General features: G+C 48.3%; 1 protein-coding gene across 1 annotated transcript in view; it reads right to left on the reverse strand.

The window, feature by feature from the left end:
* Positions 1-23,807, reverse strand: part of LOC147691860 (maestro heat-like repeat-containing protein family member 2A) — a 93,988-nt gene that overhangs the window by 22,146 nt on the left and 48,035 nt on the right. The window contains exons 5-6 of the mRNA XM_086936694.1: positions 19,948-20,067; positions 16,782-16,880 (exon numbers count right to left, since the gene is read on the reverse strand). Coding sequence (XP_086792820.1) covers positions 16,782-16,880; positions 19,948-20,067 — 219 coding nt within the window. The remainder of the gene's footprint in view (positions 1-16,781; positions 16,881-19,947; positions 20,068-23,807) is intronic.

Here is a 23,807-nt window from a genome sequence, read left to right on the forward strand (position 1 = left end):
GTACAACCCATAGGAAATCTGACTCATGATGTCAGCTATTGGTAGGAAGGACAGATCTTGCTTATACAGAACTCTGGTGATAAACATTCCAGTCCTCACAATTAGGAGCATAGAGGGACAAGCAAAGGACCCTGGTTACCCTCCACTCAAAGTGTACTCAACAACAAAACCTGGTCCTGATCCTCATAGGTAATTCTTCTTACATCACCTGTCTATTGCTGTGTGTGGATCTATTTAAATCAATCACCCACATTATTTCTCTAGACAGGGTGTACCTTCTTGTTATCTTACTAATAAAACCAGTGTGTGTCTACATATGCCTGCGTGGCTATCATCCAGACGATATACTACGTGTCTATGAAAAAATGTGTGTGAGGAAGGAAGGACCCTCACGGGAGCAACCACCAGGGAACTGCTGACTGGTACTCGTCAGTTTGTTCCTCTTCTCATCATTGGCTTCTTCCAACCAAGAAAGAAAAAGACATAAAAAGAAATAGTGTGAAAGGGTAAATGATAGTAAAAAAACCTCAAAAGTGGTTCTACCTATTTACATCTATGTTCACCTGCCCCCAAGGGTAAGAGAACCACTATTCAGTGCTCTACCCTGTCTAAAAATGGGTCCGATATCCCTAGCTGCGTAATACTCTTTATTCTCTGCTGGGTATCTACTCCTATTAAAACCTATACACTACAGTTGAGCTTCGTTTTAATCTATAAGAAGCCAATATGTTTCGTTGCCTGACTTACTTGGTTGGCAACTTCTTCAGGGCTGGGGGTTTGTCTTGCCACACATTTCTGGAAATACCCAGCACTCAAATCTTGTTGTGGTCACCTGTTGGCGTACCTGTGGCCACTCATGTACCAGACTTAAATATAGGTCCTCTTTAGTTCAATGCGGTCGCTGTATGTCAACGGTCGGTTACTACTTCTATCGGGCTCCCAGTCCCGCTCCAGACCTGCTAAACAAATTGCAGGAAAGAAAGGAATCAGACCTGCGGCCCTTGGATGATAACAAATGGATTGAGGCAAACAATGGCAACTGGAGAATTGGAAATATTGCCTTGCTTTAGATTAGACCAGGTTAAATACTTTCCTAGAATGTATTACACCCCTGACTGGCTGTGGAGGATGGGGAGTGACAGCAGCCCTGAATGTCTCAGTTGGGGACAGGCCAGAGGTTCTCTTATGCATGTGGTATCGGAATGCCGGGTGATTAAGGTGTATTTGAACCTGCTTTTCTCCAACCTAGAAATGGTTTGTCAATTTCTGATAGCACGCAACCCCATATTGGGAATCATGGAAGTATTCCACAGATGGGATGGGTAAGGGGGCAAAAAAAGATGGCTGGGATAGGTTGTGTTTTGGCTAAACGTCACATAGCGGGCCATTGGGGATCCATGGGGCCTCCCCAATCTCAAACCGGCTAAGATGGATGGATTACTGTTCTTCAGTTAAGGAAGCAGTGTATAGGTCCAGAGGATGCTCACAAGAGTATTATAGACTCTGGGGACAGTGGAAAGAGCAGCAAAAAATACCCAGAGTAGCGCCAAGATGCCTTAGGGCATTCGTGCGCTTTACACATTTTTAAATCAAATCAAATCAAATCAGAGTAGACAACCCATAAGAAGTTCTTGGGGGAAAGCACACAGTTGTCTGGAGCATAGATCCCGCCATAGTTTACCGGACGGTTCGCAGTTGACTTAATTGGGGCCTACTTCATGGTATTCTGGAACTAAAAGGGTTGTTGTGCAAGGGGAGGATGGGGTGGATGACAATGCAGTGCTACAGTATTGTGATCTTAACGTTGTTAAAAATTCAATCAAAAGATTTTTTTTAAAGAAAGAAATTACGATCCAGCTACAGGACAAATCAACAAGAATTGCCTCTTGTGCAATAGCTGCTCTCGAATCAGGGTGAAATGCAGCAATGAAACGCTACTAATCTGTTCACTTCACAGTCAAACCTGGACCTGCAGTTGTGCGAGCTGGATTTGACCATAACTTTTGATGTTATTCACTCCAGTCCTACAAACTAGCATGGAATTTTCAGGCTGGCAGAAATCCCTCAATATGGTGGGCTGTATATCTGCCAGGTCAGTGGAGTACATGCCTGCACTGCCCGGTCCAAATGGAGTACATTATTTGATGGGCTGGCCCATCCATCAACACTCCAATATTTCTGATGATCAGATTATAGAAATATCTCTGCATACATACATGCAATACCAGTGCAGTGTGAGAAGGTTACCTAGAAAGAGCTGGGACTGCTGCTGTGGCTGACGTATTCTTAGAGAATCATATTACATGTTTCTGGATCGACAGCTATTGGTTAAGGTAGGCATCAACTTTTTGGTGCTGGTGCATTTTTCTAAACTATTCATCTAGTCTGAGCATTTCATTGCCTTGCTTTTGTTAGCCACTGAGCATCTTCATCACCCCTGTCATACTCCTCAGTCAATAAGCAGAGACCTGCGCAGTTATTGGCTTGGATAATTTAACAAACATTTGCAATACAATATGTCTTCGTTTTGCGAGAGTTAGAGCTATTGACATTGTAAATGACAAACTCTTTTACCTATGTGTCTTGGTTTGGAGTGTAGTGGATGTATGTGGTGTTGAGATGTATTATGTGGGTTGTATTGGAATTGTTAGTTGTGGAATTGTGTGGGATGGAATTGTATGGTGTATTTCTGTGGTGGAATTATGTGGCATGGTGAATAGAAAGGGGTGAGAGCTGCACAGAATAGATAGAAAGGAGGATACAGAGGAATAGGTAGTTTGTGCACGAAGTGATGATTGAATTTGAGATAGAGGATCATAAAGAGTGTGTGAGAAAGAAGGGGAGAGCAAGCCACAGATGCATAAACTCTTTATTCGTGACTGTTACAGGATATCATACATTGCTGTACATTTTCTTATCATAGCATACATCAGTCTTTTCCGTTTTCATAACCATTAATTTGTGGGAGCAGTACATTTCATTTATAAGTTGCTTGTCAGAGCAATCCCCGGATATTTCCCATATATATTCTGTAAACTCCAGAATCGTGTCTTACATAAGTATCACACCCCAACTGACCCCGCCTCCCCACCCGCCCACCCACCCTCTGTCTCCTGGTCGTTCTCACTTGTGCACTCCACATCCCGGGTCAAGGTGGCTCTGTCTATTTGGAATTTGGTAAAAGCCCTAGGTCTGGTCTAGCCCTTGTGAGTCGCAATGGTGTCCGTGGTTCTCGGCCCCCTCCCGTTACATATGTGAGTTCACCCCACCGGGTCTCCCGAACTGTCCAGGTCTATCTCTTCCAGTTCCGGCAGCTTTAAGTCCCATTCCTGAGCTATAGGATATTTGCCAAGGCCCTTGCTCTCCTCGTCTCGCAGTGCCGCGGATTCAGCTTTGCCCCATTTCAGTAAGTCGCTGCGCCACATTCCTATTTGTGGGGCCCTGGGTGACTTCCATCTCATGGTGAGCACCCTGATCGCCAGCACTAGTGCCAGATGAATAAGTCTCAGCTGTGCCTTGCATGTCTTGGGCCATTTCCTGTTCCCCAGTAGGCATGGTGACGCTCCCTCAGGGATCTGGAGTGTTGTTATGGAGTATAGCGTATGTTTGATCGTTCCCCAATAAGTGTGTAACTTCGGGCATTACCATAGCATGTGGAGAATATGTGCTCCGTCTTGGTGACATCTCGGGCAGCAGTGTGTGGTGGCAGGGAACATCCGATGTAACCTCTGGGGTGTAAGATAAGCTCTGTGGAGAACCATGGCCTGTATGAACTGAAACTTAACATTCCTGGACACCCGTCTATGATGGCCTAGAATAATTTTCCACTCCCCGTCCGTTATGTTTTCGCCCGAGTCTGCAGTCCAGGTCTCCCTGAGTGTAGCGATCGGCGAAGGTACATGTCCCCTGATGCCAACATATAACCATTTCACTAAGTGTCCCCCCGTGCCCATGTAGTATAAGAGGTGTACTAATTCATGTTGTTCTGGTTTTGTACGTTGTGGGGCCCAAGCCTGTCGCACGTAGTGCGTCACCGAGGCGTGTAGTAGATATAAGCGTGAAGGTGCTCCCGTGGCTTGTACAAACGAGGTGTGGTCCAGCATGGTGTCGTCGCCGAACAGGTCTCCCACCCTGTTCACCCCAGTCTCCGTCCAGGGTCGTAATCTGCGCAGTGTTAGGGTCCCCTGTGGTGTCGGGAGTCCCAGTAGTGGTATATTGTCCGCATATGGGGAGGTCCCAGTCGAGTATGACAGTGCTTTCTTCCAGCAGGTCAGGGCCACGTGCAGGAGGGGGTGACAGTCTCTAGGGATCCTAGCATTGGGCAAGAGGAGGGAGTGCAGGTCTCCACGCGCTAATTTGTCTGCCGTGTAAGCGATCTCATGCAGGTCCCTGCCAGCCACCCATCGGGTCAGCCATTGGAGTTGGCTGGCAGTAACTTCGCAGGTCCGGCACTCCCAGGCCGCCCTGTCTGGTGTTCAGTTGTAGTTTTTTAAGGCTGATCCGTCTTCTCCCCGAGCCCCATATGAGGCTGACCAGTAATGTATTTAGCGTGGTAAAAAATCTGATGCGGGAGCATAACCGGCAGGTTCACAAAATAATACAGTATGCGGGGAAGCAGGACCATCTTCGAGACCGCCACTCGTCCCATTACCGATAGGGGTAAGGACGTCCAGAAGCCTATGCTACCTCTCAGGCCAGTAATGGCCTTACGGATATTACCGTCAATCAGGGCCTCCGGGTCCCGGTAGACCTCTATTCCGAGATATTTAAACGTGGACGGCGCCACTTGGATTTCGTAGGCCCCAAACTGTATGAGGGGGGGCTGTCGGCTATCTCGAAAGAAGAAACCCAGGGACTTCCCTGGATTTATAGCCAGCCCAGATATGACCTCAAATCGTCTAAAGATATTCGCCAGGACCGAGTGGTCTCCTCGCAGGTTCCGGAGGAACACCAAGATGTCGTCGGCATATATTGAGATCATGTGGTCGGTGCCATCCACCGGTATGCCGTCCTCCACAGCTCTATTGCGAAGCGCAATAGCCAGGGGTTCTAGCGTCAGCACAAACAGTAGTGGCGACAGTGGGCAGCCCTGTCGGGTGCCCCTATGGACTTCTTAACTGTCCGATGTGTGTCTCCCCGTGCGTGCCCTAACCGTCGGACCTGTGTATAATAAGCGGATCCATTTTATAAGGCCTTCCGGGAAACCAAAGCGATGCAGAACTTCGAACATGAAGTTCCACGTCAGGGAATCAAACGCCTGACGGAGGTCTAGTGCTATACAGCCAGCGTGTGGTAGGTTGTGGGGTGTAGTTGTCAAGAGGGCGTGGAGTCGCCTCGAGTTCTGGGAGGTACTCCTCTCTGGGAGAAAGCCACATTGGTCAGTATGGATCAGGCCAGGGAGGTGGTGTTGGATCCTCATGGCAATAGCTTTTACTAAGGATCTTATACTCCGTGGAGAGCATGGAGAGGGGCCTGTAATTACCTACATCCTGAGTGTCCCTACCGGGTTTCGGAATAGATATCACCAGGGCCTGCATGGTGGTAGCCGGGAGATGGCCAGCCTCGTACGCAGTGATGTATATTTGCTCCAGGACAGGGGCCAGCACATCGGCATATGTCTGGTAAAACTCCCCTGGTAGGCCATCCATGCCCGGGGTTTTATCCCGGTTAAGCGAGTGGATTGCTATCTTTATTTCCTGCTGTGTTATAGGCCCGGCTAGAGCCGCCTGGATTCCAGGGGCCAGCACTGGGAGCGTCAGTTCATCCAGGAAGTCCGTCATTTCGTCCCTGTCCACTACAGAGGGGGGAGCATAGAGGTTCTCTAGGTGAGTCTTAAATACAGTGTTGATTCCCAGTTGAGTGGTATCAAGTCACCCGCCGCGTTCCGGATAGACGTTATTGTAGGGCTCTCAGGGGCATCCCGGACCAGCCGGGCAAGCAGAGCACCGGATCTATCCGCCTCTGACTGTTGTCGTTTCAAATAGGCCCCGTAGTCCATCACTCTCAGGGTCTCTAGTAGTTCAGCATGTTCGATATTACACTGCTGTAGATCAGTCTGTCGGCCAGGGTCCAGCCCTACCGCAGTTTCAAGGTCACGCATGCGCTTCTCCACCTCGCATAGCCTACTGTGGATCTCCTGTCTGGCTCCCACTAGGCGGCCTATAGCAGCCCCCCGTATTACAGTTTTCATTGCGTCCCATACCACTAGGTTCGAGGACGCAGAGTCCCAGTTTGTATCGAAGTAGCCAGTTAAGGCTTCAGCTATATGTGATCGAAACGGGCCATCCTCGAGCAACGCAGGGTTAAGCCTCCAGGTAGGGACAGGTGAGGGCACTCTACCCCAGTGTAGGTCAAGCGCTAGCGGGCGGTGGTCTGAGAACGTTTTAGCAAGGTAATCTGATGTGTCGCATCTAGTCGCGACTGAGGTGGAGCACACAAATCTATCTAGTCTGGTATGCAGGTTGTGTACAGGGGAGTAGCATGAGTATTCTTTATATGTTGGGTGCAGTGTGTGCCAGATGTCAGCCTACCCCCAGTCCCGAAGCCATGTCCCAAACAATTCAGACAGTTTATGTATTCCCGCCGCCTGAAGGGGGGGATGCGATCTGTCAAGGGCCACATCTAAGATCATGTTCCAGTCACCTCCCTAGATCCAGGGGACGTCCACCCAGTCCGTCAATGCCCGGCCCACTGCAGCTAGGAACTTATCTTGGTCGAAATTCGGGGCATAGATGCTGCCCAACACTACCACCTCCCCGTCCAGGGTGCCCCTCACCAGCACATAGCGCCCTTGTTCGTCTGTCCGTCTCTCCAGTTCTACAAATGGAGTACCGTGGTGGACCCATATCGTGGCCCCTCTGGAGAAGGCAGAGTATGTGGTAGAGAATATAGTACCCCTCCATTTCTTCCGTAACAGGAGTGCTTCGGAGTGTGTCATGTGTGACTCCTGTAGGAACACTATCTGTGCCTTTTGTCGTAGCAGGAAAGCATGCACCCTGTGTCTCTTCTGCACTGCCCCCAGCCCTCTCACATTCCAGGTGACCAGCCTATACTTGCCTTGTGCTTCAGCCATAACCCCGTGTAGGTGTCGCAAGGAGTGTTCCCATATGTCCTAGTGAGTGATTCGCCCGTGTCAACCAGGAGACAGTACCCTCCCTATCCCAAACCCCAACTGTAGAGGCGCAGCCTCTGAACTCCGCTGTGCCGAACCATAAACATTGTAACGTAATTAAACAGGTAACGTTGCATACGCTAGTGGGCGGTCGGCCAAGCTCTGGCCGTGTCCATAGTGCCATGCCTGGTCAAGTCGCCGGCTCAACGGCGCCGCCGGGAGAGTCCTTTCGGGATTGTTCGGTATATGTATCCACGTCTTGTGGGAGGGGGGGAGAGGTAGGGGCAGGGGAGGGGGGGGGGGGGAGACAAGGGCAGCCCCATACTGGTACAGTCAGCAAACAGCGGCCAAGTGCCGTAGGATCCCAGGGGATGCAGGAGTCACATCTCGCGGTCCCCGCATCTAAATCTCCTTCCCCGCCCATGATTAGGCCCCGTAGTGTTCGCCAGAAAAGAAGGGCCACATACATTTTCCGAGCAAACACCTTTCGCCCCTCTCCCCTCTCCCCCCGCCCCCCTAGTTCACACATAAAAAGGATATCGTGGTGTACTCAAGCTTCAGGTCTGGTCCATAGGAGGTATTACTCTTGGGCATTGTCTTGAAGTTCGTCCGCAGCTCTAGGTGTCACCGTCGGGAACAGGACTATACTGTTATCTGAGTCCGAGTGGACTGTGCTATCCTCAGTGTCTGTGTTAATTGTCTCTCGGTCGTCTCTGAAGGAGCCCACTGCTGCCACTGCCTCCACCTGTCCCTGCTTCTGCTGATGGGCAGTCGGTTTACCCTGTTTTGGGTGATTGCGTCGGGCGCCGCTCCCGTCCTCCCCCTGAGGCTGTCTTTCCTTGGATCCGCTGTCCGTGGAGGCCTGTGTCGGGTCCAGTCGTTCCTCAATGTCTATCACCTCCATCCATTCCTCCACATCTGTGGGGCTTTCAAAAAAGTGTGTTTTCTTGTCATGGATTACCTTCAGGCGCGCAGGGAACAGTAAGGCGTAGCGTAATTTCGCCTTTTGGAGTTTCTGTTTCATCTCATAATATGACGATCGTTGTTTTTGTACTTGAGTGGTGTAATCCGGGTACAGTGATATTCTTTTATTCTCCCACGGTATGACCGATTTTTTTCTGGCCTGATTTAGCAGCATGTCTCTGTCCCGGTAATTTAGGATCCGGACGATGAGCGGCCGTGGCGTCTGTCCCGGTTTAGGCTGGCCAGTTGGGATCCTATGGGCCCTCTCTACACAAAAGAACGGTGACAGACCTTCAGGGGCAACGTTATCTCGGAACCATTGTTCCATGAACTCTGCCGGACGGGATCCCTCGCTTCTTTCCGGCAGGCCAATAATGCGAATGTTATTGCGTCGATTGCGCCCTTCTGCATCCTCCACGCGTTCCATCAGGGTTTTGACTTGACGCTGGATCAGCTGGATGGAGTCCGTGTGTTCCGCCACTGCCTGGGCAATTTCAGCCAACGATAGACCTTGATCCTTAACTTTGTCCGTTTGTTTCTCATGGTCCGCCTTAAGCAAAGAGAGGTTAGTGGTGAGGGTGCCCATCTGCGTCTCCATCACATCTGTGGAGTCTCTGATCTCCTTAAGTATAAGGTCCAGCTTATCACCTTGTTGACTCTCTGAGAGGGTGGAAGTCAACGTCAGCGGCGCAGAGCCCCCGGGGTCCGCATCTTGAGTAGGGCTCGTGACCGGTCCTTCCTTGCCCTCCGTGTTCTTCATGCCTTTGCGCACCATGGTAAGTGCCAGGTGTCCAGGTGGGGGCAGGAGCGCGACCCAGGGCAAACACCAGCCGTCCGGGGCGTGTCTGTTGTCCTAGGAGCCCCCTCGTTGGCCTCCCCCAGCACTCACAGCCTGGGATATCTGTTGAAGGTTGCCGTGACTCCGCTGGGGGGGGGGTCCACTTATCGGGGCGTCGGGGCCCTCCGCAGCGCCAGGCACCCTGAGGCGCTATGCCTTTCTCCCCATCCGGCTTACTGCAGGGACCAAGAGCGGTAGCAGGATCAAGTGGCTGCCACCCCGCCTGAGTTTCCAACAATGTATGGGCGAAGTGTATCTGGGGCCAGGCCGATAATGGAGTAGATTAGGCGTTTCGGGGGTATTAGCAGCCCCGTTCCAGGCCTCTCCGGCGCTCCGATCTCCAGCTCGCCTCGTGGGGTATGCCCATACACCCTCAGCCCCACCGCGTCGCAGCCGGGCAGTCAGGATCTCAGCCGGGTTCCGGCCTCTAGCCCAGGGGTCTCTGTCCGCTCTCTTCAGGCTGTGGGGCAGCAGCGCTATCTTAGGCCCCGGTCCTCCGCCCAGCTCAGGGCCTCCAGGGGCCCCCCCCTCTCCTTCGGACCTCTTGTGGAAAAAGGGTAGGGCTATGACCTTTTTTAAGATTTGCCCGGCGCTAACCGCCTTTGTACCATTCAAATTACCAAGCAATGAGGCAGGCGCCGGAGACCAGAAGGCAGGAAACAGAAGTTTTATTCCGACGGAGCAGAACACATCAGATCAGACAACAAGGTATCGTCTCGAGGTGCTCTAACAGCCTCTCTGAGGCCTGGCCTCTTATACACTGGTTTATGGCATGTGACCTTTCTTTATTACAATCAAGATATTGTGAAGTAAGGAAAAAGACATCCCCGTAATCCTCGTGTCAATCCCACCCCACATGCCTCTACAATAGAGGTCCTCAACCTGCTGATAAGAGGAGGGGGTCATCACGCAGCTGAGTGTTCTGCCGATTCTTAGGATGTGTGCGCCTGATCATATCCCCTGGGGTGGGGAGGCCATGATCAATAGTGGGTCCTTTGAAGAGGAGTGACTTCATACAATAAGGGGCAGTAAATGGTATCTCCCGGCTTAGGCGATGGCCTCGGATCTGTGTGGACAGTCGGACTCGGGGGACGGGGTCATCAAAGGAGTGGTATTCATGCCGCGTGGACAATTGAACATCGGAGGGATGGCTCATCAACAGAGGGGTATTCATGGAAGGAGAGGAGGTGTTGGTCAGGCGCGGGTGTGATTTGCCAAGGACAGGGTCATGCAGGAGGAGAAGGGTTATGCTCATGTGAGGGAGGGAGGGGGGAGCCAGGGTGCGCGGAGGATGCTTGCAGGGTCAGAGGAGCGCGCTGGCGGTCGATCGTGGACAGGGAGACCATGATACCTAAAATGGCTGTCGTGTACATTGTGCGTGGGCGACAAGCTGGCGCAGATGATGTTCAGCTTGTAAACTAAAATTCCACACTCTCACCGTCTATCCTCGCGGGCAGGGGGCAGGCCAGGCGGCGGGGCACCTCATCCAATGGTCGCCACCGGCGGCAGGAATATTCGGGCCACAGCAGTCCATCTGCAGTCTCCGACCCTCCACTCGGCACCCGGGGTCACAGGGTGTCGTCCGCTCCTCTCGGCCGTCGCGGGGTCGGGGTCTCCGCTCCAGGGGTCCACTTCCGGTCCCGGGGCCTCCGGCGAGCCGTCACCTCTCGGCCTTCGCCCTTCGGGTGCTGCTGTCACTCGAGGCCCCGGTCTGCAGTGTGACACCAGGCCCCACCTTCAGCCACGGCGTAACTCCGGGGTTCCTGCCGCCAGAGCTTCAGGAGTTTCAGCGGGGCAGGCGGGGGTTAGGAGCTTCAGGATGCAGCCGTTTTTTGGTGTAAACGGCCCCTCGGCGTGGGTTGCAGGATCGATCCTCCCCCAGCGGCACCGGAGCACTAGCAAACTCCGTCCGCCATGTTGGCCTGCTAGCCACGCCCCCCGGGAGCACATGTGTACACAGAATACACCCGAAGAAGAGGAGGAGAGCGTGGGTTTGAGGAATGGAAATTTTTTGAAAAGGCCAGGAAAGAAACTGTGCTGGAAGACATGAATTGAACCATATGAGAGAGGCAAGAACAGAGTGTGAGAGAGCAAGAGAGAAGGGTGAGAGAAAGTAAGAGACAGCGAGAGATGGAGGTACGAGTAAAAGGGGCCCATATTGGGGAGGCGAGAGTTGGACCAGTGCCGAGCATGAGGTAGTACAGGAAAGTAGCCTGTGTGAGCAGGCTGTATAACCCCTTCACAGCTGGGCAAATTCCCCTGCTATGCTGGGGGGCGAAGGGGGGCCCCCGTGCTCATGACAAGCTCAGCTCGTCATGAGCCACAGTGGTCGTGTGCTCACCCGTTTCTTTAGAACGCTCGCACAGCAGGGGAATTTGCCCAGCATGCGAGCGTTCTAACGGTCATGATAAGCTGAGCTCGTCATGAGCACACGAGCACCGTGGCTCATGACGAGCTGAGCTCGTCATGAGACTCGAAGTGATAGAGAGTGTTGTGAATATATCTAGGACCCTAATTAGATATTCCCGATTTATGCCCTTATGTGGTTAAAACAAATCATATGTAATAACAACAGAGGAGTGAATAGTACAGTGCTCAAATTATATTATTAAACTACAAAAACAGTGTGTCAGTAAAACCCGATGTGTCGAGAAAACCCACACATCTCTCACAGGAATAGCAAACACCTATCCCAGTTGGGTTGTAACTACAACTGGGCACCCGTATCCCACATTGTAAAACAGGACAGGGATCTCCCTTTTGTAGAAGGACCCTCACTCACCACTAGCTGGTGACATGCTTCATCATGGGGTCCCCGCTGGGGTGGTCTAATACCTCCCCAGCGTGCTACATCGCCTGTTTACAGCGGAGCAGGATGTGGTGAATGCAACAGTGCCCAAATCAAAATGTAGTGATAATAAGCGCGGATTAAAAAATACTAGGTTGTAGTCTTTACACCTATTTTAATAATGACCAACCCGTATCCTGACGAATGCTGAGCAAATCGCAGTCAAACAGCAGAAACATGTTGACCACAATTTTTCTTTAACTTATGAGGACACTGGTTTCCTAACACAGAACCTATCAGTCCGCTCACTTGTTTTTAATGAATACGGGTTGGTCATTATTAAAATAGGTATAAAGACTAAAACCTAGTATTTTTTAATCCACACTTATTATCACTACATTTTGATTTGGGCACTGTTGCATTCACCACATCCTGCTCCGCTGTAAACAGGCGATGTAGCACGCTGGGGAGGTATTAGACCACCCCAGCGGGGACACCATGATGAAGCATGTCACCAGCTAGTGGTGAGTGAGGGTCCTTCTACAAAAGGGAGATCCCTGTCCTGTTTTACAATGTGGGATACGATTGCCCAGTTGTAGTTACAACCCAACTGGGATAGGTGTTTGCTATTCCTGTGAGAGATGTGTGGGTTTTCTCGACACATCGGGTTTTACTGACACACTGTTTTTGTAGTTTAATAATATAATTTGAGCACTGTACTATTCACTCCTCTGTTGTTATTACATATTTGACTGGGGGCATAGGAGTGTTGCCTTAAGCCCTTTCTCTCCTGTTGTTACATAATATAACAAATCATATCCTTATAAAGGGATAAGAATCATATCCATATTAAGTCATAGCCAATGCAGTCCAAATACGGCAAGGCTACTCCCATAGACTCCTAGAAAGTACAACGCGTTCTTAAACAAACCAAGCCTCCAGCAGCCCGGGAATTCCCTCTGCTTCTGTTTTGATTTGTCCTAGAACTCCTGAGAGTCCTGAAAGAACTGCCAGTTCTTAGTGACGTCTTATGTCCAACCTTACATCAAACTCGGCACCTTCCAGGTATAAATATACCAACATCTGCCTTAAGCAACACACAGTGGTTTGGAGCAGATCGGCTATCTACTTGCCCGACGCCCTGCTGATGACGCACTGAGAGATGCTGTCTTTTCTCCTGCCGAGAAATCCAGCTCCAGTGTTTTCCGGTCACCCTTGCGGGTTACTGGGAGATCGAGTCCTGAGAGAGAGATACAAGACCTCCTTCATTCTATACCTAAGGTACGGAGCTGATTAGACCCATAGAGAATTCTTGATTCAGATTCTTGGCAAAAACTGTAACTCATCTACTCCTTCCCACGTACTAGGCTTAGGTTAGGTACATTGGGGTAGGCGTATCTTAGAAACACCAGTTGAGTACCTTTAGTCATTATTTTATCATTGTATGTATTTTATCCATTTTAAGTATCTTATGACTTAGAAACCATATAAATGCTTTTACAGTATTATTTCATAATACTCCTTTTACTGTACGCACTTTACTTCATGACAAGTATTGCAATTGTGGCAATTAATTTCTCTTGCATGAGAAAGAAGACTGCTCAATAAATAACCCTTTTATTGAAAACGCCTGTCTCTCTATTTCTCTGCATTTCTGGTGAAACGAAGCATGCACGATTGACTGAGTAAAATAGCTATCTATTGTTTCCACGACTCTGGAGATATTCCTTATTGCACGAGGAACAAAGTTGTCTTGTGATATGGTTGTCAGAAGCTAATCCCTTCATGTCTATCCAGGAAAGTTAAGGCCTTCTTGTTCATTCAAGAAAGTTTCTAGTGACCTCTGAGCTAGCTGGCACACACAATTAAGTCTAACATATTCAATAGAGACCTAGTCGGCCTCAGTCCTACGTCTAAACTATCGTTTATTTTATTCCAATGCACAGAGCCGATTGGGAATATAGGAACTACACTACAAGAGGAGACAGGGAGTATGAGGAGGGATGAAAGGGACAGTGGGATTGCGAGATGGGAGGGAGTACCGGGAGTGTGAGGGAGAGATTAGGGGGCAGTGGGTGTGTAGGGGAGGGGTGACACGGCTGGTGATAGTGCAAGTGAGAGATGTGGTAGATTGGAATTCTTTGTTGCAGAATTGTGTGGCGTGGTGTGAAGTTGTGTAGTGGAGATATTTGGCATGGTATGCAGTGGAATTATGTGGACAAAATTGAAGAGCGACGATGGTGGCAGCAAATGGGAAGCTTATGGGCAGGCATAAGCCCTTATACTAGATGCAGTACATCTCAATTTGAGACAGCCAGAGACTTAAAAAACATGACTTCATCTAGCTGTGTAGTTTATCATCAGAGAGATACTTGAATAGCACTAAAATACTTTGCCTGTGCCAGCGCACATGTGTTCTCTTCCGTGTTCTCAGAGTGAGGCAGAGAGCAAGCTAGAGCAACCAAGGAGATATTGTGGTTTATGATTCGGTGGTAGCAGTATGCCCAACAAAGAAAATGGCTGCGTGTGCTTTGGCCACGATATAGGGGCAGTGGACAAAATTGTAGATGCAGAAATTATGAGTGCTAATACATGTGCAACATTTCATCATGCCCTTGGGACAATGCCCACGAAAGCAGCACACGTGTACAAAGGTAATCCTAGGAAAATCACCTGTACATGCAATTACAGTATAATCCCATTTAAGAAAAGAAACATATGTAGAAGCTTTCTTCAGATCAGACAACGATTGTAGAATGACTTCCACTGTTGCCAGAATGTTTATAGTGTGGTTACGTAGGGTTTGCCAATCATTTCCATACACATGGCAACCTTTTCACCCACATTTACTTTCTAAGGAAAATTGCCGATGTTCATATTTTATTGAACAGGCGGCACACGGTGTGAGAAGCTGCTTCAGTGTGCGCCACGTTATGCAGCGAAAGGCCCTACCTGCAGATTGCCCAGGTGGGCGGTGGCCAGGGACAATTAATTGCTTGCACTTTCAGTTCCACTGCAGTGTGGGGGGTTCAAGGCCACAGGAGTTAGAATTAGAGAACAATTACCAAGATTAGCCACAAAATAATTGAAACAAAGCCCCCAGCAATTTGCAACAACCCTAGTTGCCAGGGTGCATTATGCAAATATCCAACACAATATCACTATGCTTCTCCCATCTTTGAATAATGCTGAATTACCACATGCATAAACGTTTACCACAGTTAATAGTTCATCATGCTCAGAAAGAAAAAAAAATGGAATGTAGCAAGTTACTGTTCGGAGCATGCTTTGTGAAATACACCCTGGCCTGCGACGAAGGGCCTATGTGGGATGAAACACTGGTGGGTCTCTCAAAGGGGCGAGGCAGATATAAATAAGCACGTGGCTTAAAACACATAAGCTAAAAATATGTGCTTTTGCATAGTGTGCCGCCCCAGATATATACTACAGCAAGTAACATTGCATATACAACAAGCCAGGGCTGTCGGCTTTGTCAATGGTATGTATTTCTGTTGTCTATATCTGAGGGTAAACATGCTTGGTCCTTTTCAAATAATGTGTTTCCTTTTAAGTCTTTTCTCTCTCAAGGGTGGATTTGCAAAGGGTAGTTTAAATAGGCCTTTTCCTGTGTTTAAAGAGGGATATTCAAGTAAATTCCTTGCCTTTCACTCATAACTATTTTTTCAGCGCAACTTCTTTTTAACAACATTGGCGTTTAACAAAATGCATGTTCCAATTCCTCGATTATTATTATTATTATTTTGAATTTGTAAGGCCCACAGCTACTCCAAAAGGTTTCCCGGTGTGATTACACACTCAAATCATTTCTTCCTGCAAAACATTTGCCGCGTAAAAACTTATTGTTTACATGTAAAGTGCTTTAGTGCCCCCGGATAAAGTTTGCTCTATATAAATTGACAGATTAAAAAACAGAGAACAGCATAACGTGGCGTTGGAGTGCCCTGGCTGGGGAATATAGCCTTTTGTGTAACAACAGCATGTAAGTTGGTGCCTTGACTGTAAAAGTATACAAGTGTATGAAGGGTAGAAACCTTCTCTAGTAGAGGACAATGAAAGTTAATGTCATTTGTGGTGAACTCTGTAATGATGTACTCTGCATTATATAAGAAAGTGCCTTGCTGTTCTGCACAGTGTGCTGCACTGGTGAAAGAGCCACGCTTCCCAGCAGCAATGAACATTAGTTCTTCAAGCAGTGGGATCAGAACAGACATTCCAGGGAAAACAGGAGTCAGACAAAACTGAGGTTTCTGCCCAGAGGGTGTCAGCAAATAAAGAGCCTGATAGGGAGCCGTCCCCGCACATGCTTTTTAGAACAGCTGGAGCACCGGTAAGACCCAGCCCACTTAAAGCCCTGGGCCTACGTAATATTTATTTGTGCCTGGGTTATTATATTATTAAAAATAGTATCTTCAAGACATGTGGCAATGCTATGAAACAACAAAAATACAGCTACAAGACCTATAAATGAAAACGTAATTTATTATTATTACGGTGTTCACGCTGTTAAACATGAACATGTGCACAAAGTCAAAGGAGGAGACCAGAAAGATAGTACACAAGTAAACCGAGTGTTTCTGATGGTGAGGAAAAAACCTGCAGAGGAGAATACAGCCCTCTGCAGCTTATACCCCAACTTTTCCTGTCTTGCTTGCAGCCCCTCTTAGTCCCATCTAAGATCTCATTGCCGGGTCTTATAGGCAGGCTTGCTTCCAATGAGATCTGAAAGTGAAGGAAGTGAAGGTTGAATTACTTGTCATTAATGGTGAATTTAGGAGTTTGTTGCATTTGGTATCATAAGTGCCATCAAAATACATTTTTTAAACAAATTTCAATATTTTTTCAACAAATGTTATGTACACATCAGGCACGGGAGGCTGCACTGGCCATATATTTGATACATTTTTGTTTTCAGTATTGTAGACCACATAAGTCTTTAGACATATTTTTGTTTTTTTCCTTGTAAACTTTTATCTAATTTTAAAATACACTTATGCAAATGTGAACCGCTGCTGCTGGGAAAAGTTCAAAATATGACACAGAAAGAGATGCATGGTTCTTACCCGCTCAGTAGCTAAAAGGGAACCCTTGAACTCTTCAAGTACTTGACGGCATTCGAATTCATGAACTCTGGCACATGTTTGAAAGCCAATTACTATATCCTGCAAAGAATGAAAGACAACTCACAGCCTCAGGGACACATTAACCAAACACAGATATTTAGGACAAGACATTCCATATTAGAAAGAAAAGCTAAAGATGGGGTTCTTGATTGGACCTTCGGTGTTTACAACTGGCATTGGTGAATGATTCTCCATTACTAAAGCAAATATATTCAGTGCCCAGAAATCATGATTTAAGGATACTGTTATACAACTATGCTGGAGTAAGAAGATAAGAGTTCAGTCATTATCTGTGCTCCGTCACTAGGTTCTTTCTTTAGTGTTTCACATAAAGGCACTGCAAGGAAAGTTCAGTTCACAAACCTATTTTGTGACGAAGGAGTGAGATTTCTTTAGCACGAAGGCTTATCCTTTCTTCCTCAAGTCTACTGTGCAGGGATTACACCAGATTCGGCTTTGCCCTTCAATCCTTGAATACTCCCACCTGACAACAGGTAGAAACAGACAGCTCTGTTGTCTTTTTAGTAGGTCTCTCTGAGAGAATCATTTCAAAGCTTTTACATAGCTTTAGACCAGGGGTACTCATAGTATGGCCCGCGGGCCGCTGACGGCCCGGCAAGCCTTCCCTGACGGCCCGCGGACCGTCCAAACATCGTACCCGTGTTTTAATGTATATATATTTTTTTAAGAGTGTCAGCAAAAACCCCTGCGGCAGCGCGAGTCAAGAGACTGCTGCTCTATGGGGGCCGGGGTCGGGAGATTCAGTGGAGCTGCATGGGTCTACGAGGTGAACAAAGCCTCATTAACATGGGAATGGTCTTTTAAAGACCTGTCAATTGCTCGGGTGCGGCTGTGTGTGTGTGTGTGCCGGGAAGCTCTCAGCCCGGGCACACACAGGCAGGATGAGGTGAAGAGGGTGACAGAGGGAGTGGGAGGGAGGAAGAGGGGGAGAGAGACAGAGGGAGAGTGAGGTTGGGAGACAGAGGCACTGAGCGAATCACATGTATTGCACAGATATGTGCATGCCATGTCACAGCATATGCATTATTGATACAAGCTGTCCACAACTATCGTAATTCTACGGATGCTGATGTGCTCATACCTGTTTTTCTTGTCTTTAATTAAAATCAAATAAATACATATATGTGTGAAAACACCTTTCCCTTCTGTCTCAACTTTCAATGCCCCGGAGCATCGCTCTCGTCATTCCCACATCCAATGCACTCTATCTATGTTTGTCCTTTCCCTTCTCCCTCACTCCTCCTCTCTTCAGAGTCCGGTGTCTGCTGTTGTCACCAATGCTGCTGAGCTTTGCTGCTCCCCTCAAAGCTGCTCTGAAAGGCTGGGGCTTAGGACAGACACACATCTCCCTTCCTGAGGGAGAGCGAGGGAGAGGCAGACAGAGGGAGAGTGAGAGAGATCGAGGGAGAGCGCGGGAGAGTGATGGAGAGCGAGGGAGGGAGACAGAGGCAGACAGAGGGAGAGCGAGGGAGGGAGAGAGAGGGAGAGCCAGACAGAGGGAGAGCAAGGGAGAGGCAGACAGAGGGAGAGCGAGGGAGGGAGACAGAGGCCGAGGGAGGGAGACAGAGGCAGACAGAGGGAGAGTGAGGGAGGGAGAGCGAGGGAGAGGCAGACAGAGGGAGAGTGAGAGAGATCGAGGGAGAGCGCGGGAGAGTGATGGAGAGCGAGGGAGGGAGACAGAGGCAGACAGAGGGAGAGCGAGGGAGGGAGAGAGAGGGAGAGCCAGACAGAGGGAGAGCAAGGGAGAGGCAGACAGAGGGAGAGCGAGGGAGGGAGACAGAGGCCGAGGGAGGGAGACAGAGGCAGACAGAGGGAGAGTGAGGGAGGGAGAGCGAGGGAGAGGCAGACAGAGGGAGAGCGAGGGAGATCGAGGGAGAGCGTGGGAGAGTGATGGAGAGTGAGGGAGGGAGACAGGCAGACAGAGGGAGAGCGAGGGAGAGGCAGACAGAGGGAGAGCAAGGGAGGGAAGCAGAGCGAGGGAGGGAGACAGAGTGAGGGAGGGAGACCTCAGAGTGAGGGAGACCTCAGAGTGATGGAGGGGGAAGGAGAGAGCAAGACAAAGGGAAGGAGGAAGAGGAAAGGAGACAGAGAGAGACAGAGGGAAGGAGGGAGAGGGAAGGAGAGAGAGGGAGACAGAGGGAAGGAGGGAGAGGGAAACAGAGTGAGGGAGAGGGAAACAGAGTGAGGGAGAGGGAAACAGAGAGAGGGAGAGGGTAACAGGGAGAGGGAAACAGAGAGAGAGAGGGAGACAGAGAGAGTGAGACAGTCAGAGTGAGTGAGAGAGAGGGAGAGAGGGAGTGAGACTGTCAGAGTGAGTGAGACAGAGGGAGAGAGGGGGTGAGAGGGAGTGAGACAGTCAGAGTGAGTGAGACAGAGGGAGACAGAGAGGGAGAGAGAGGTAGAGAGAGGGAGGAAGAGGGAGAGAGAGAGGGAGGGACAGAGAGAGAGAGGGAGAGAGACTGAGAAAGAACGAGAGAGATAGAGAGATGTGTGTATGTCGGGTCTGGTGGCTCAGTGGACGAAGGTGTCCGCTGCAGGGACCAGTGATCAACCTCATGGTACCAGTTTTTTGTTGTTGATTGAGCCCCGCCCCCTCCCCCACTGACCCCGCCCCCACCGGTGCGGCCCTTGGCCACAAACCACACTGCAAATTTGGCCCCCGAGAGAAAGTTTGTGAGTACCCATGCTTTAGACCTTCTTCCGCTTTATGTGCTATATTGATTAAACTTGGCTAATCTTATTCAATCACTTGCATCTATCAGGAGAGATCACCTAAAGAGGCGAATAACTATCCCTGATGAAATGCAGCAGTGACCACTGAACAAAGGAACCATTAGTCTAGTTTCTGCTAACTTAGTCCTCGTCTACTCTGTGGAGGGTTTTCAGTCTGGTATGATTTGGCTATTCATTAATTTACCGTCAAGCTCCTGTAATGAAGTTACAAACCTGAACAATGCACACCCAGATGCTCCTCAGTCCCTTATGACTTCCATCTCAACATGTGTCTGTTCTGGTCGTACAGGGGGACATTTTATCTCAGGGGAATAGATCTATGATTATTGTAAGAAATATGCTCGGTACTTACTGAATGGTTAGGAGTTAAGATGAAGCGGGCAGATAAGAACATGCCTCGAAGGAAGTGTAAGATCAGCGCTGTATCATCACAGACGGCGAGGCACTTACCGAGGCACCGGAAAATAAAACCCTAATATGGGAGTGAATTAAAGACAGTCCGAGTTCAGAATAAGCAGCAACTTGTGCCCACTGTATGAGAGTCTTACTTATAGAGGAGCATTCATCTTTGATTAAACTCTACACACGTTGTCTCTCACTTTGAAATTGCTTTTAATGAGTTGAGAGAAATGTTTATTATGTAATGTTATGTTATATCTTATGGACATTGTAAAGATTTGTACATGGCCATGAATATGACTCAAAACAAGAAAATGGGGGAGGGGGGTGGGAGCCAATAAAGGTTCTGTACCTAGGCTCAGAAAGTGCTAATTCAAAAAGCAGTGGAGGTACTTTTCTTCTAGAAAGTGAAGAAGAAAAAAATGCGGGCAAAGAAGCAGGAATCCTAAAAATTATTTCTTGGTACCCTCACACATCTACGAGGATGTAATGTATCATCATTGGACTTGCTCCTTGTAGGGCTCCACAAAGGGTCGCTTTAGCAGAGACCTTTTATTTTTTTGCCGTCTGATGAGAAGCGCCAGTGTGAGGGCGTTTTGAATGTATGGGGTGGAGTGAATGTATATATTGAAAGAAAAGGACACTAAAGCTGTCTAAGACACACCAAACTTAACTTTAATGTGATGGTTCTCCTGGCAGGATTAAAAAATCATAATTTGGTAGGGGCTACTACAGGGACATGATGTATCCTGTGAGTGTGGTCAGGTTGACATGTTTAGCGACTGATGGCCCAAAATAGATCTCCGCTACTTCTTCAGGATCTAAAAGAAAAGGGGAATAAACCTACCCCTCACTTAAGACGTAATATGCAGTGAAGGCATTCCCCCGGAGGAAAATACCGTGTTCAAAAAGTTTAAAATTGATCTTCCAACCTAGAAAATGAATGAGAAAATAGAGAAAACACACAGTAAACAAATGTTTTGAATGTATGGTTCAATGAGTCACCAGACCAGGATCCCTTTTTCAGCACAGTGTATCATAGTGTCTCCTAAGGTAGATATGTTCATGCTATTGTTGGCGCTGATCAGTTACCACAATGTGAAAAAAGTGAAGCACACGCTGATGGTAAACAGCGCTTACCACAAATCTTTTTCCAGCAGGGAATCACAATGCGGTTATTACAACGACCACGTTGTGATTCCGCATTCCATTACTCCGCAAGTTGGACCAACGACTTGGGGGGGGGGAGGTGTTGGATTTAATATCCAACACCTTCCCTATTGTCCGCACAGACTGGAGTTGGAATAGTAAGTTATACTATTCCAACATCCAGCGCCCCCCCTCCGCAAGTCGTCATTCCAACTTGCTGAGTAATGGTATGCAGAATTACAACACAGTTGTTGTAACAACCGCGTTGTGATTTCCGTGAAAAAGACAGCGGGATAATAACATGCATTCCACACTGATACATCAAATATAACAGAACAGGCAAGTAGACATTGGTCTAACAGACAAAATAAAACCAATCTTTGTTGGTGTTACACAGTGTATCATAAGTGATTAGTTGTCCTCAGGTGTGAATGACGTGTCTCATCCTTTGGATCAATCTATAATGCCCCATAGGTCAAAAGCCGAGGGTAGAGCTTAGCTGCTAACTGTGGTAAGAGCAATGATACCCAACATAAAGAAACAGTAAATCAAGGGGACCCAAATGACCTTAGGGGGAAAAGAAAAGAAAAAGCTGAGAGTTTTCTAGAGAAGCAACCGAACTTATGTGATTTCTGCACAGAGAGTGCCAGAGACCTACCTTCCTCCGGTCACCTGGATAGAGACTCAGCAGAGGAGAAGACCTGCCTTTTAAGGTGCAGGTATTGAAGTGATTGATCTCAGGTGGGGTGCGTGCAGCTACAGGAAGAAGGGATGACAAAATGACCAATGAGGACAGGAGAGGAGGGGCAATATTGATACAATAGGAGCAAGCCCCTCACATGCTGGTGTAACATAGGTATCATCCCTCAGTGGTGGCCATCTCGGAATGTGTAGTGGTCAAATGCAGGTCAGCCCAAAGTGAACAATGGTTTTTGAAAGGCAGCATCTTAGCAGTAAACTGAGACTGTTGAACGTTTTCTTAATAGACAGTGACAGTAGTAGAAAACTATGGGGCACCTAATTGCTCTCAGATATATAGTGATGGAGAGAAAGCCCGGTGCAGATAACCTCTAGCCATCCCTCATGGTGAAATCTAGGTATATTGACATCTACGTACATATTGGATACATGGGCCTATTCATTAAAAAGTAACATGGGGCGGCCAAGTGGCCTATTCCCAATATATTAGGATGCTTGGATAGCACTATTGGGCCAATGGCTAATGAGGAGAAGAGAAGTGGTATGCTCAAGCCAATAGGAGTGAGCCCTCGCCTGCTGGTGTAGTGAAATTATCATCCCTCAGTGGCAGCTATCTTGGAGTGTGTGGCAGTCAAATGTCCAAAGTCATCAATGGTATTAGTACAGCAGTGTCTAAAACAGTAGACTAAGACAGTTTAACCCCTTTAGTGCTCCTGTCAGCCAACGGCCATTCGAGCACTACCTCCGTAGTGCTGTGCAAGCCCGTTGGCTGACGCGGCCCCGCCCACTGATTAAAACTGCTGCACCGTGGCAGAATTCACACCGCGGTTAAGCAGTTCATGTTTTGATGGGGGGGTCCTGCCTCATTGGTATCAACAGAAACATTTGTGTTAATGATGAAGATGCTCATGGCCCTTAACAAAATGCTTACCATAAGCACGTCTTAGTGTGGTGTGTGAGACTCCATAGCAGGCCGTCCCATATGTGACATGGTGCTAGTGGTGATATGTTAAATCAGATCCCATGTATGAAGCGAGTATTAATGCTTCCATGGTAAGGGAGTATCTGATTTCGCAGGGGACAGACTGGGGAATTACACCTCACAGCAAAGGATTTCATCGTTCGCACCTTTGCAGTTGGAGTAGAGGCATAAAATCCACCTTTGCTCCTTTCTGAAAAGGTTAATAGAGCTTCATGAGCTAGTTGCTTCTAAAAGCATCCACTGGAGGTCATCTGGAGAGTGGTTTGAGTCACAAAAGTTATTGCACATTTTTGTAGTGCTGTGCCTGCAGCAGATATTGCCCAGGTGCTCTAATTTTCTTGCTTTGATAGCCCTCATGGTCCTTCCCACGTAAAGAAGGCCACATGCGCAGGTGATCAGGTCAACACAGTTTTTGTTGCATTGCAGTTAGTGTGACCTTCCTGTATCCAGGTGAATTGTGGGCTCAATGTGACCTCTTTGGAATGTTTAGTGAGTGGGCATAGCCAGCAGGTCCCAGAGGGATATTGTGTTGTGACAGGTGGTAAGGCCCACAAGGTATTCTGCATGTGGGACTGTTGAACATGGGGTCTCATGTATACTAGGAGGTCCTTCAGGTTGCTCTGGGTACACTTAAAAGTGAATTGTGGCTGTGGAATCTAAAGGGACCTAGTGCATAAAATACCCCAATGGTACATAATGGTGCATTTGATCTGATCGGAGTTGGAGGTGAAGGTGGTCACACAAGTAAGGACATCTTCAGTGTACCTTAGAGCCAATATAGCACCCATCACCAGGCCTGTTTCTTGATGATATGGTGTTCAGTATGAGAATGGTAACAAATTGCATGGAATACACACATTACTGGCTCATTCGTATCATCAACATGGCCAAATTCCTGTCTGATGCACTCATCATCAAAATCAACATTACAGGGATTGCACTGAAAGCTGGGTTCAGTATCTCAGCATTCAATTCACAGCTCT

Source organism: Lissotriton vulgaris, chromosome 9 (assembly GCF_964263255.1).
Source record: "Lissotriton vulgaris chromosome 9, aLisVul1.2, whole genome shotgun sequence".
NCBI classification, from domain to species: Eukaryota; Metazoa; Chordata; class Amphibia; order Caudata; family Salamandridae; genus Lissotriton; species Lissotriton vulgaris.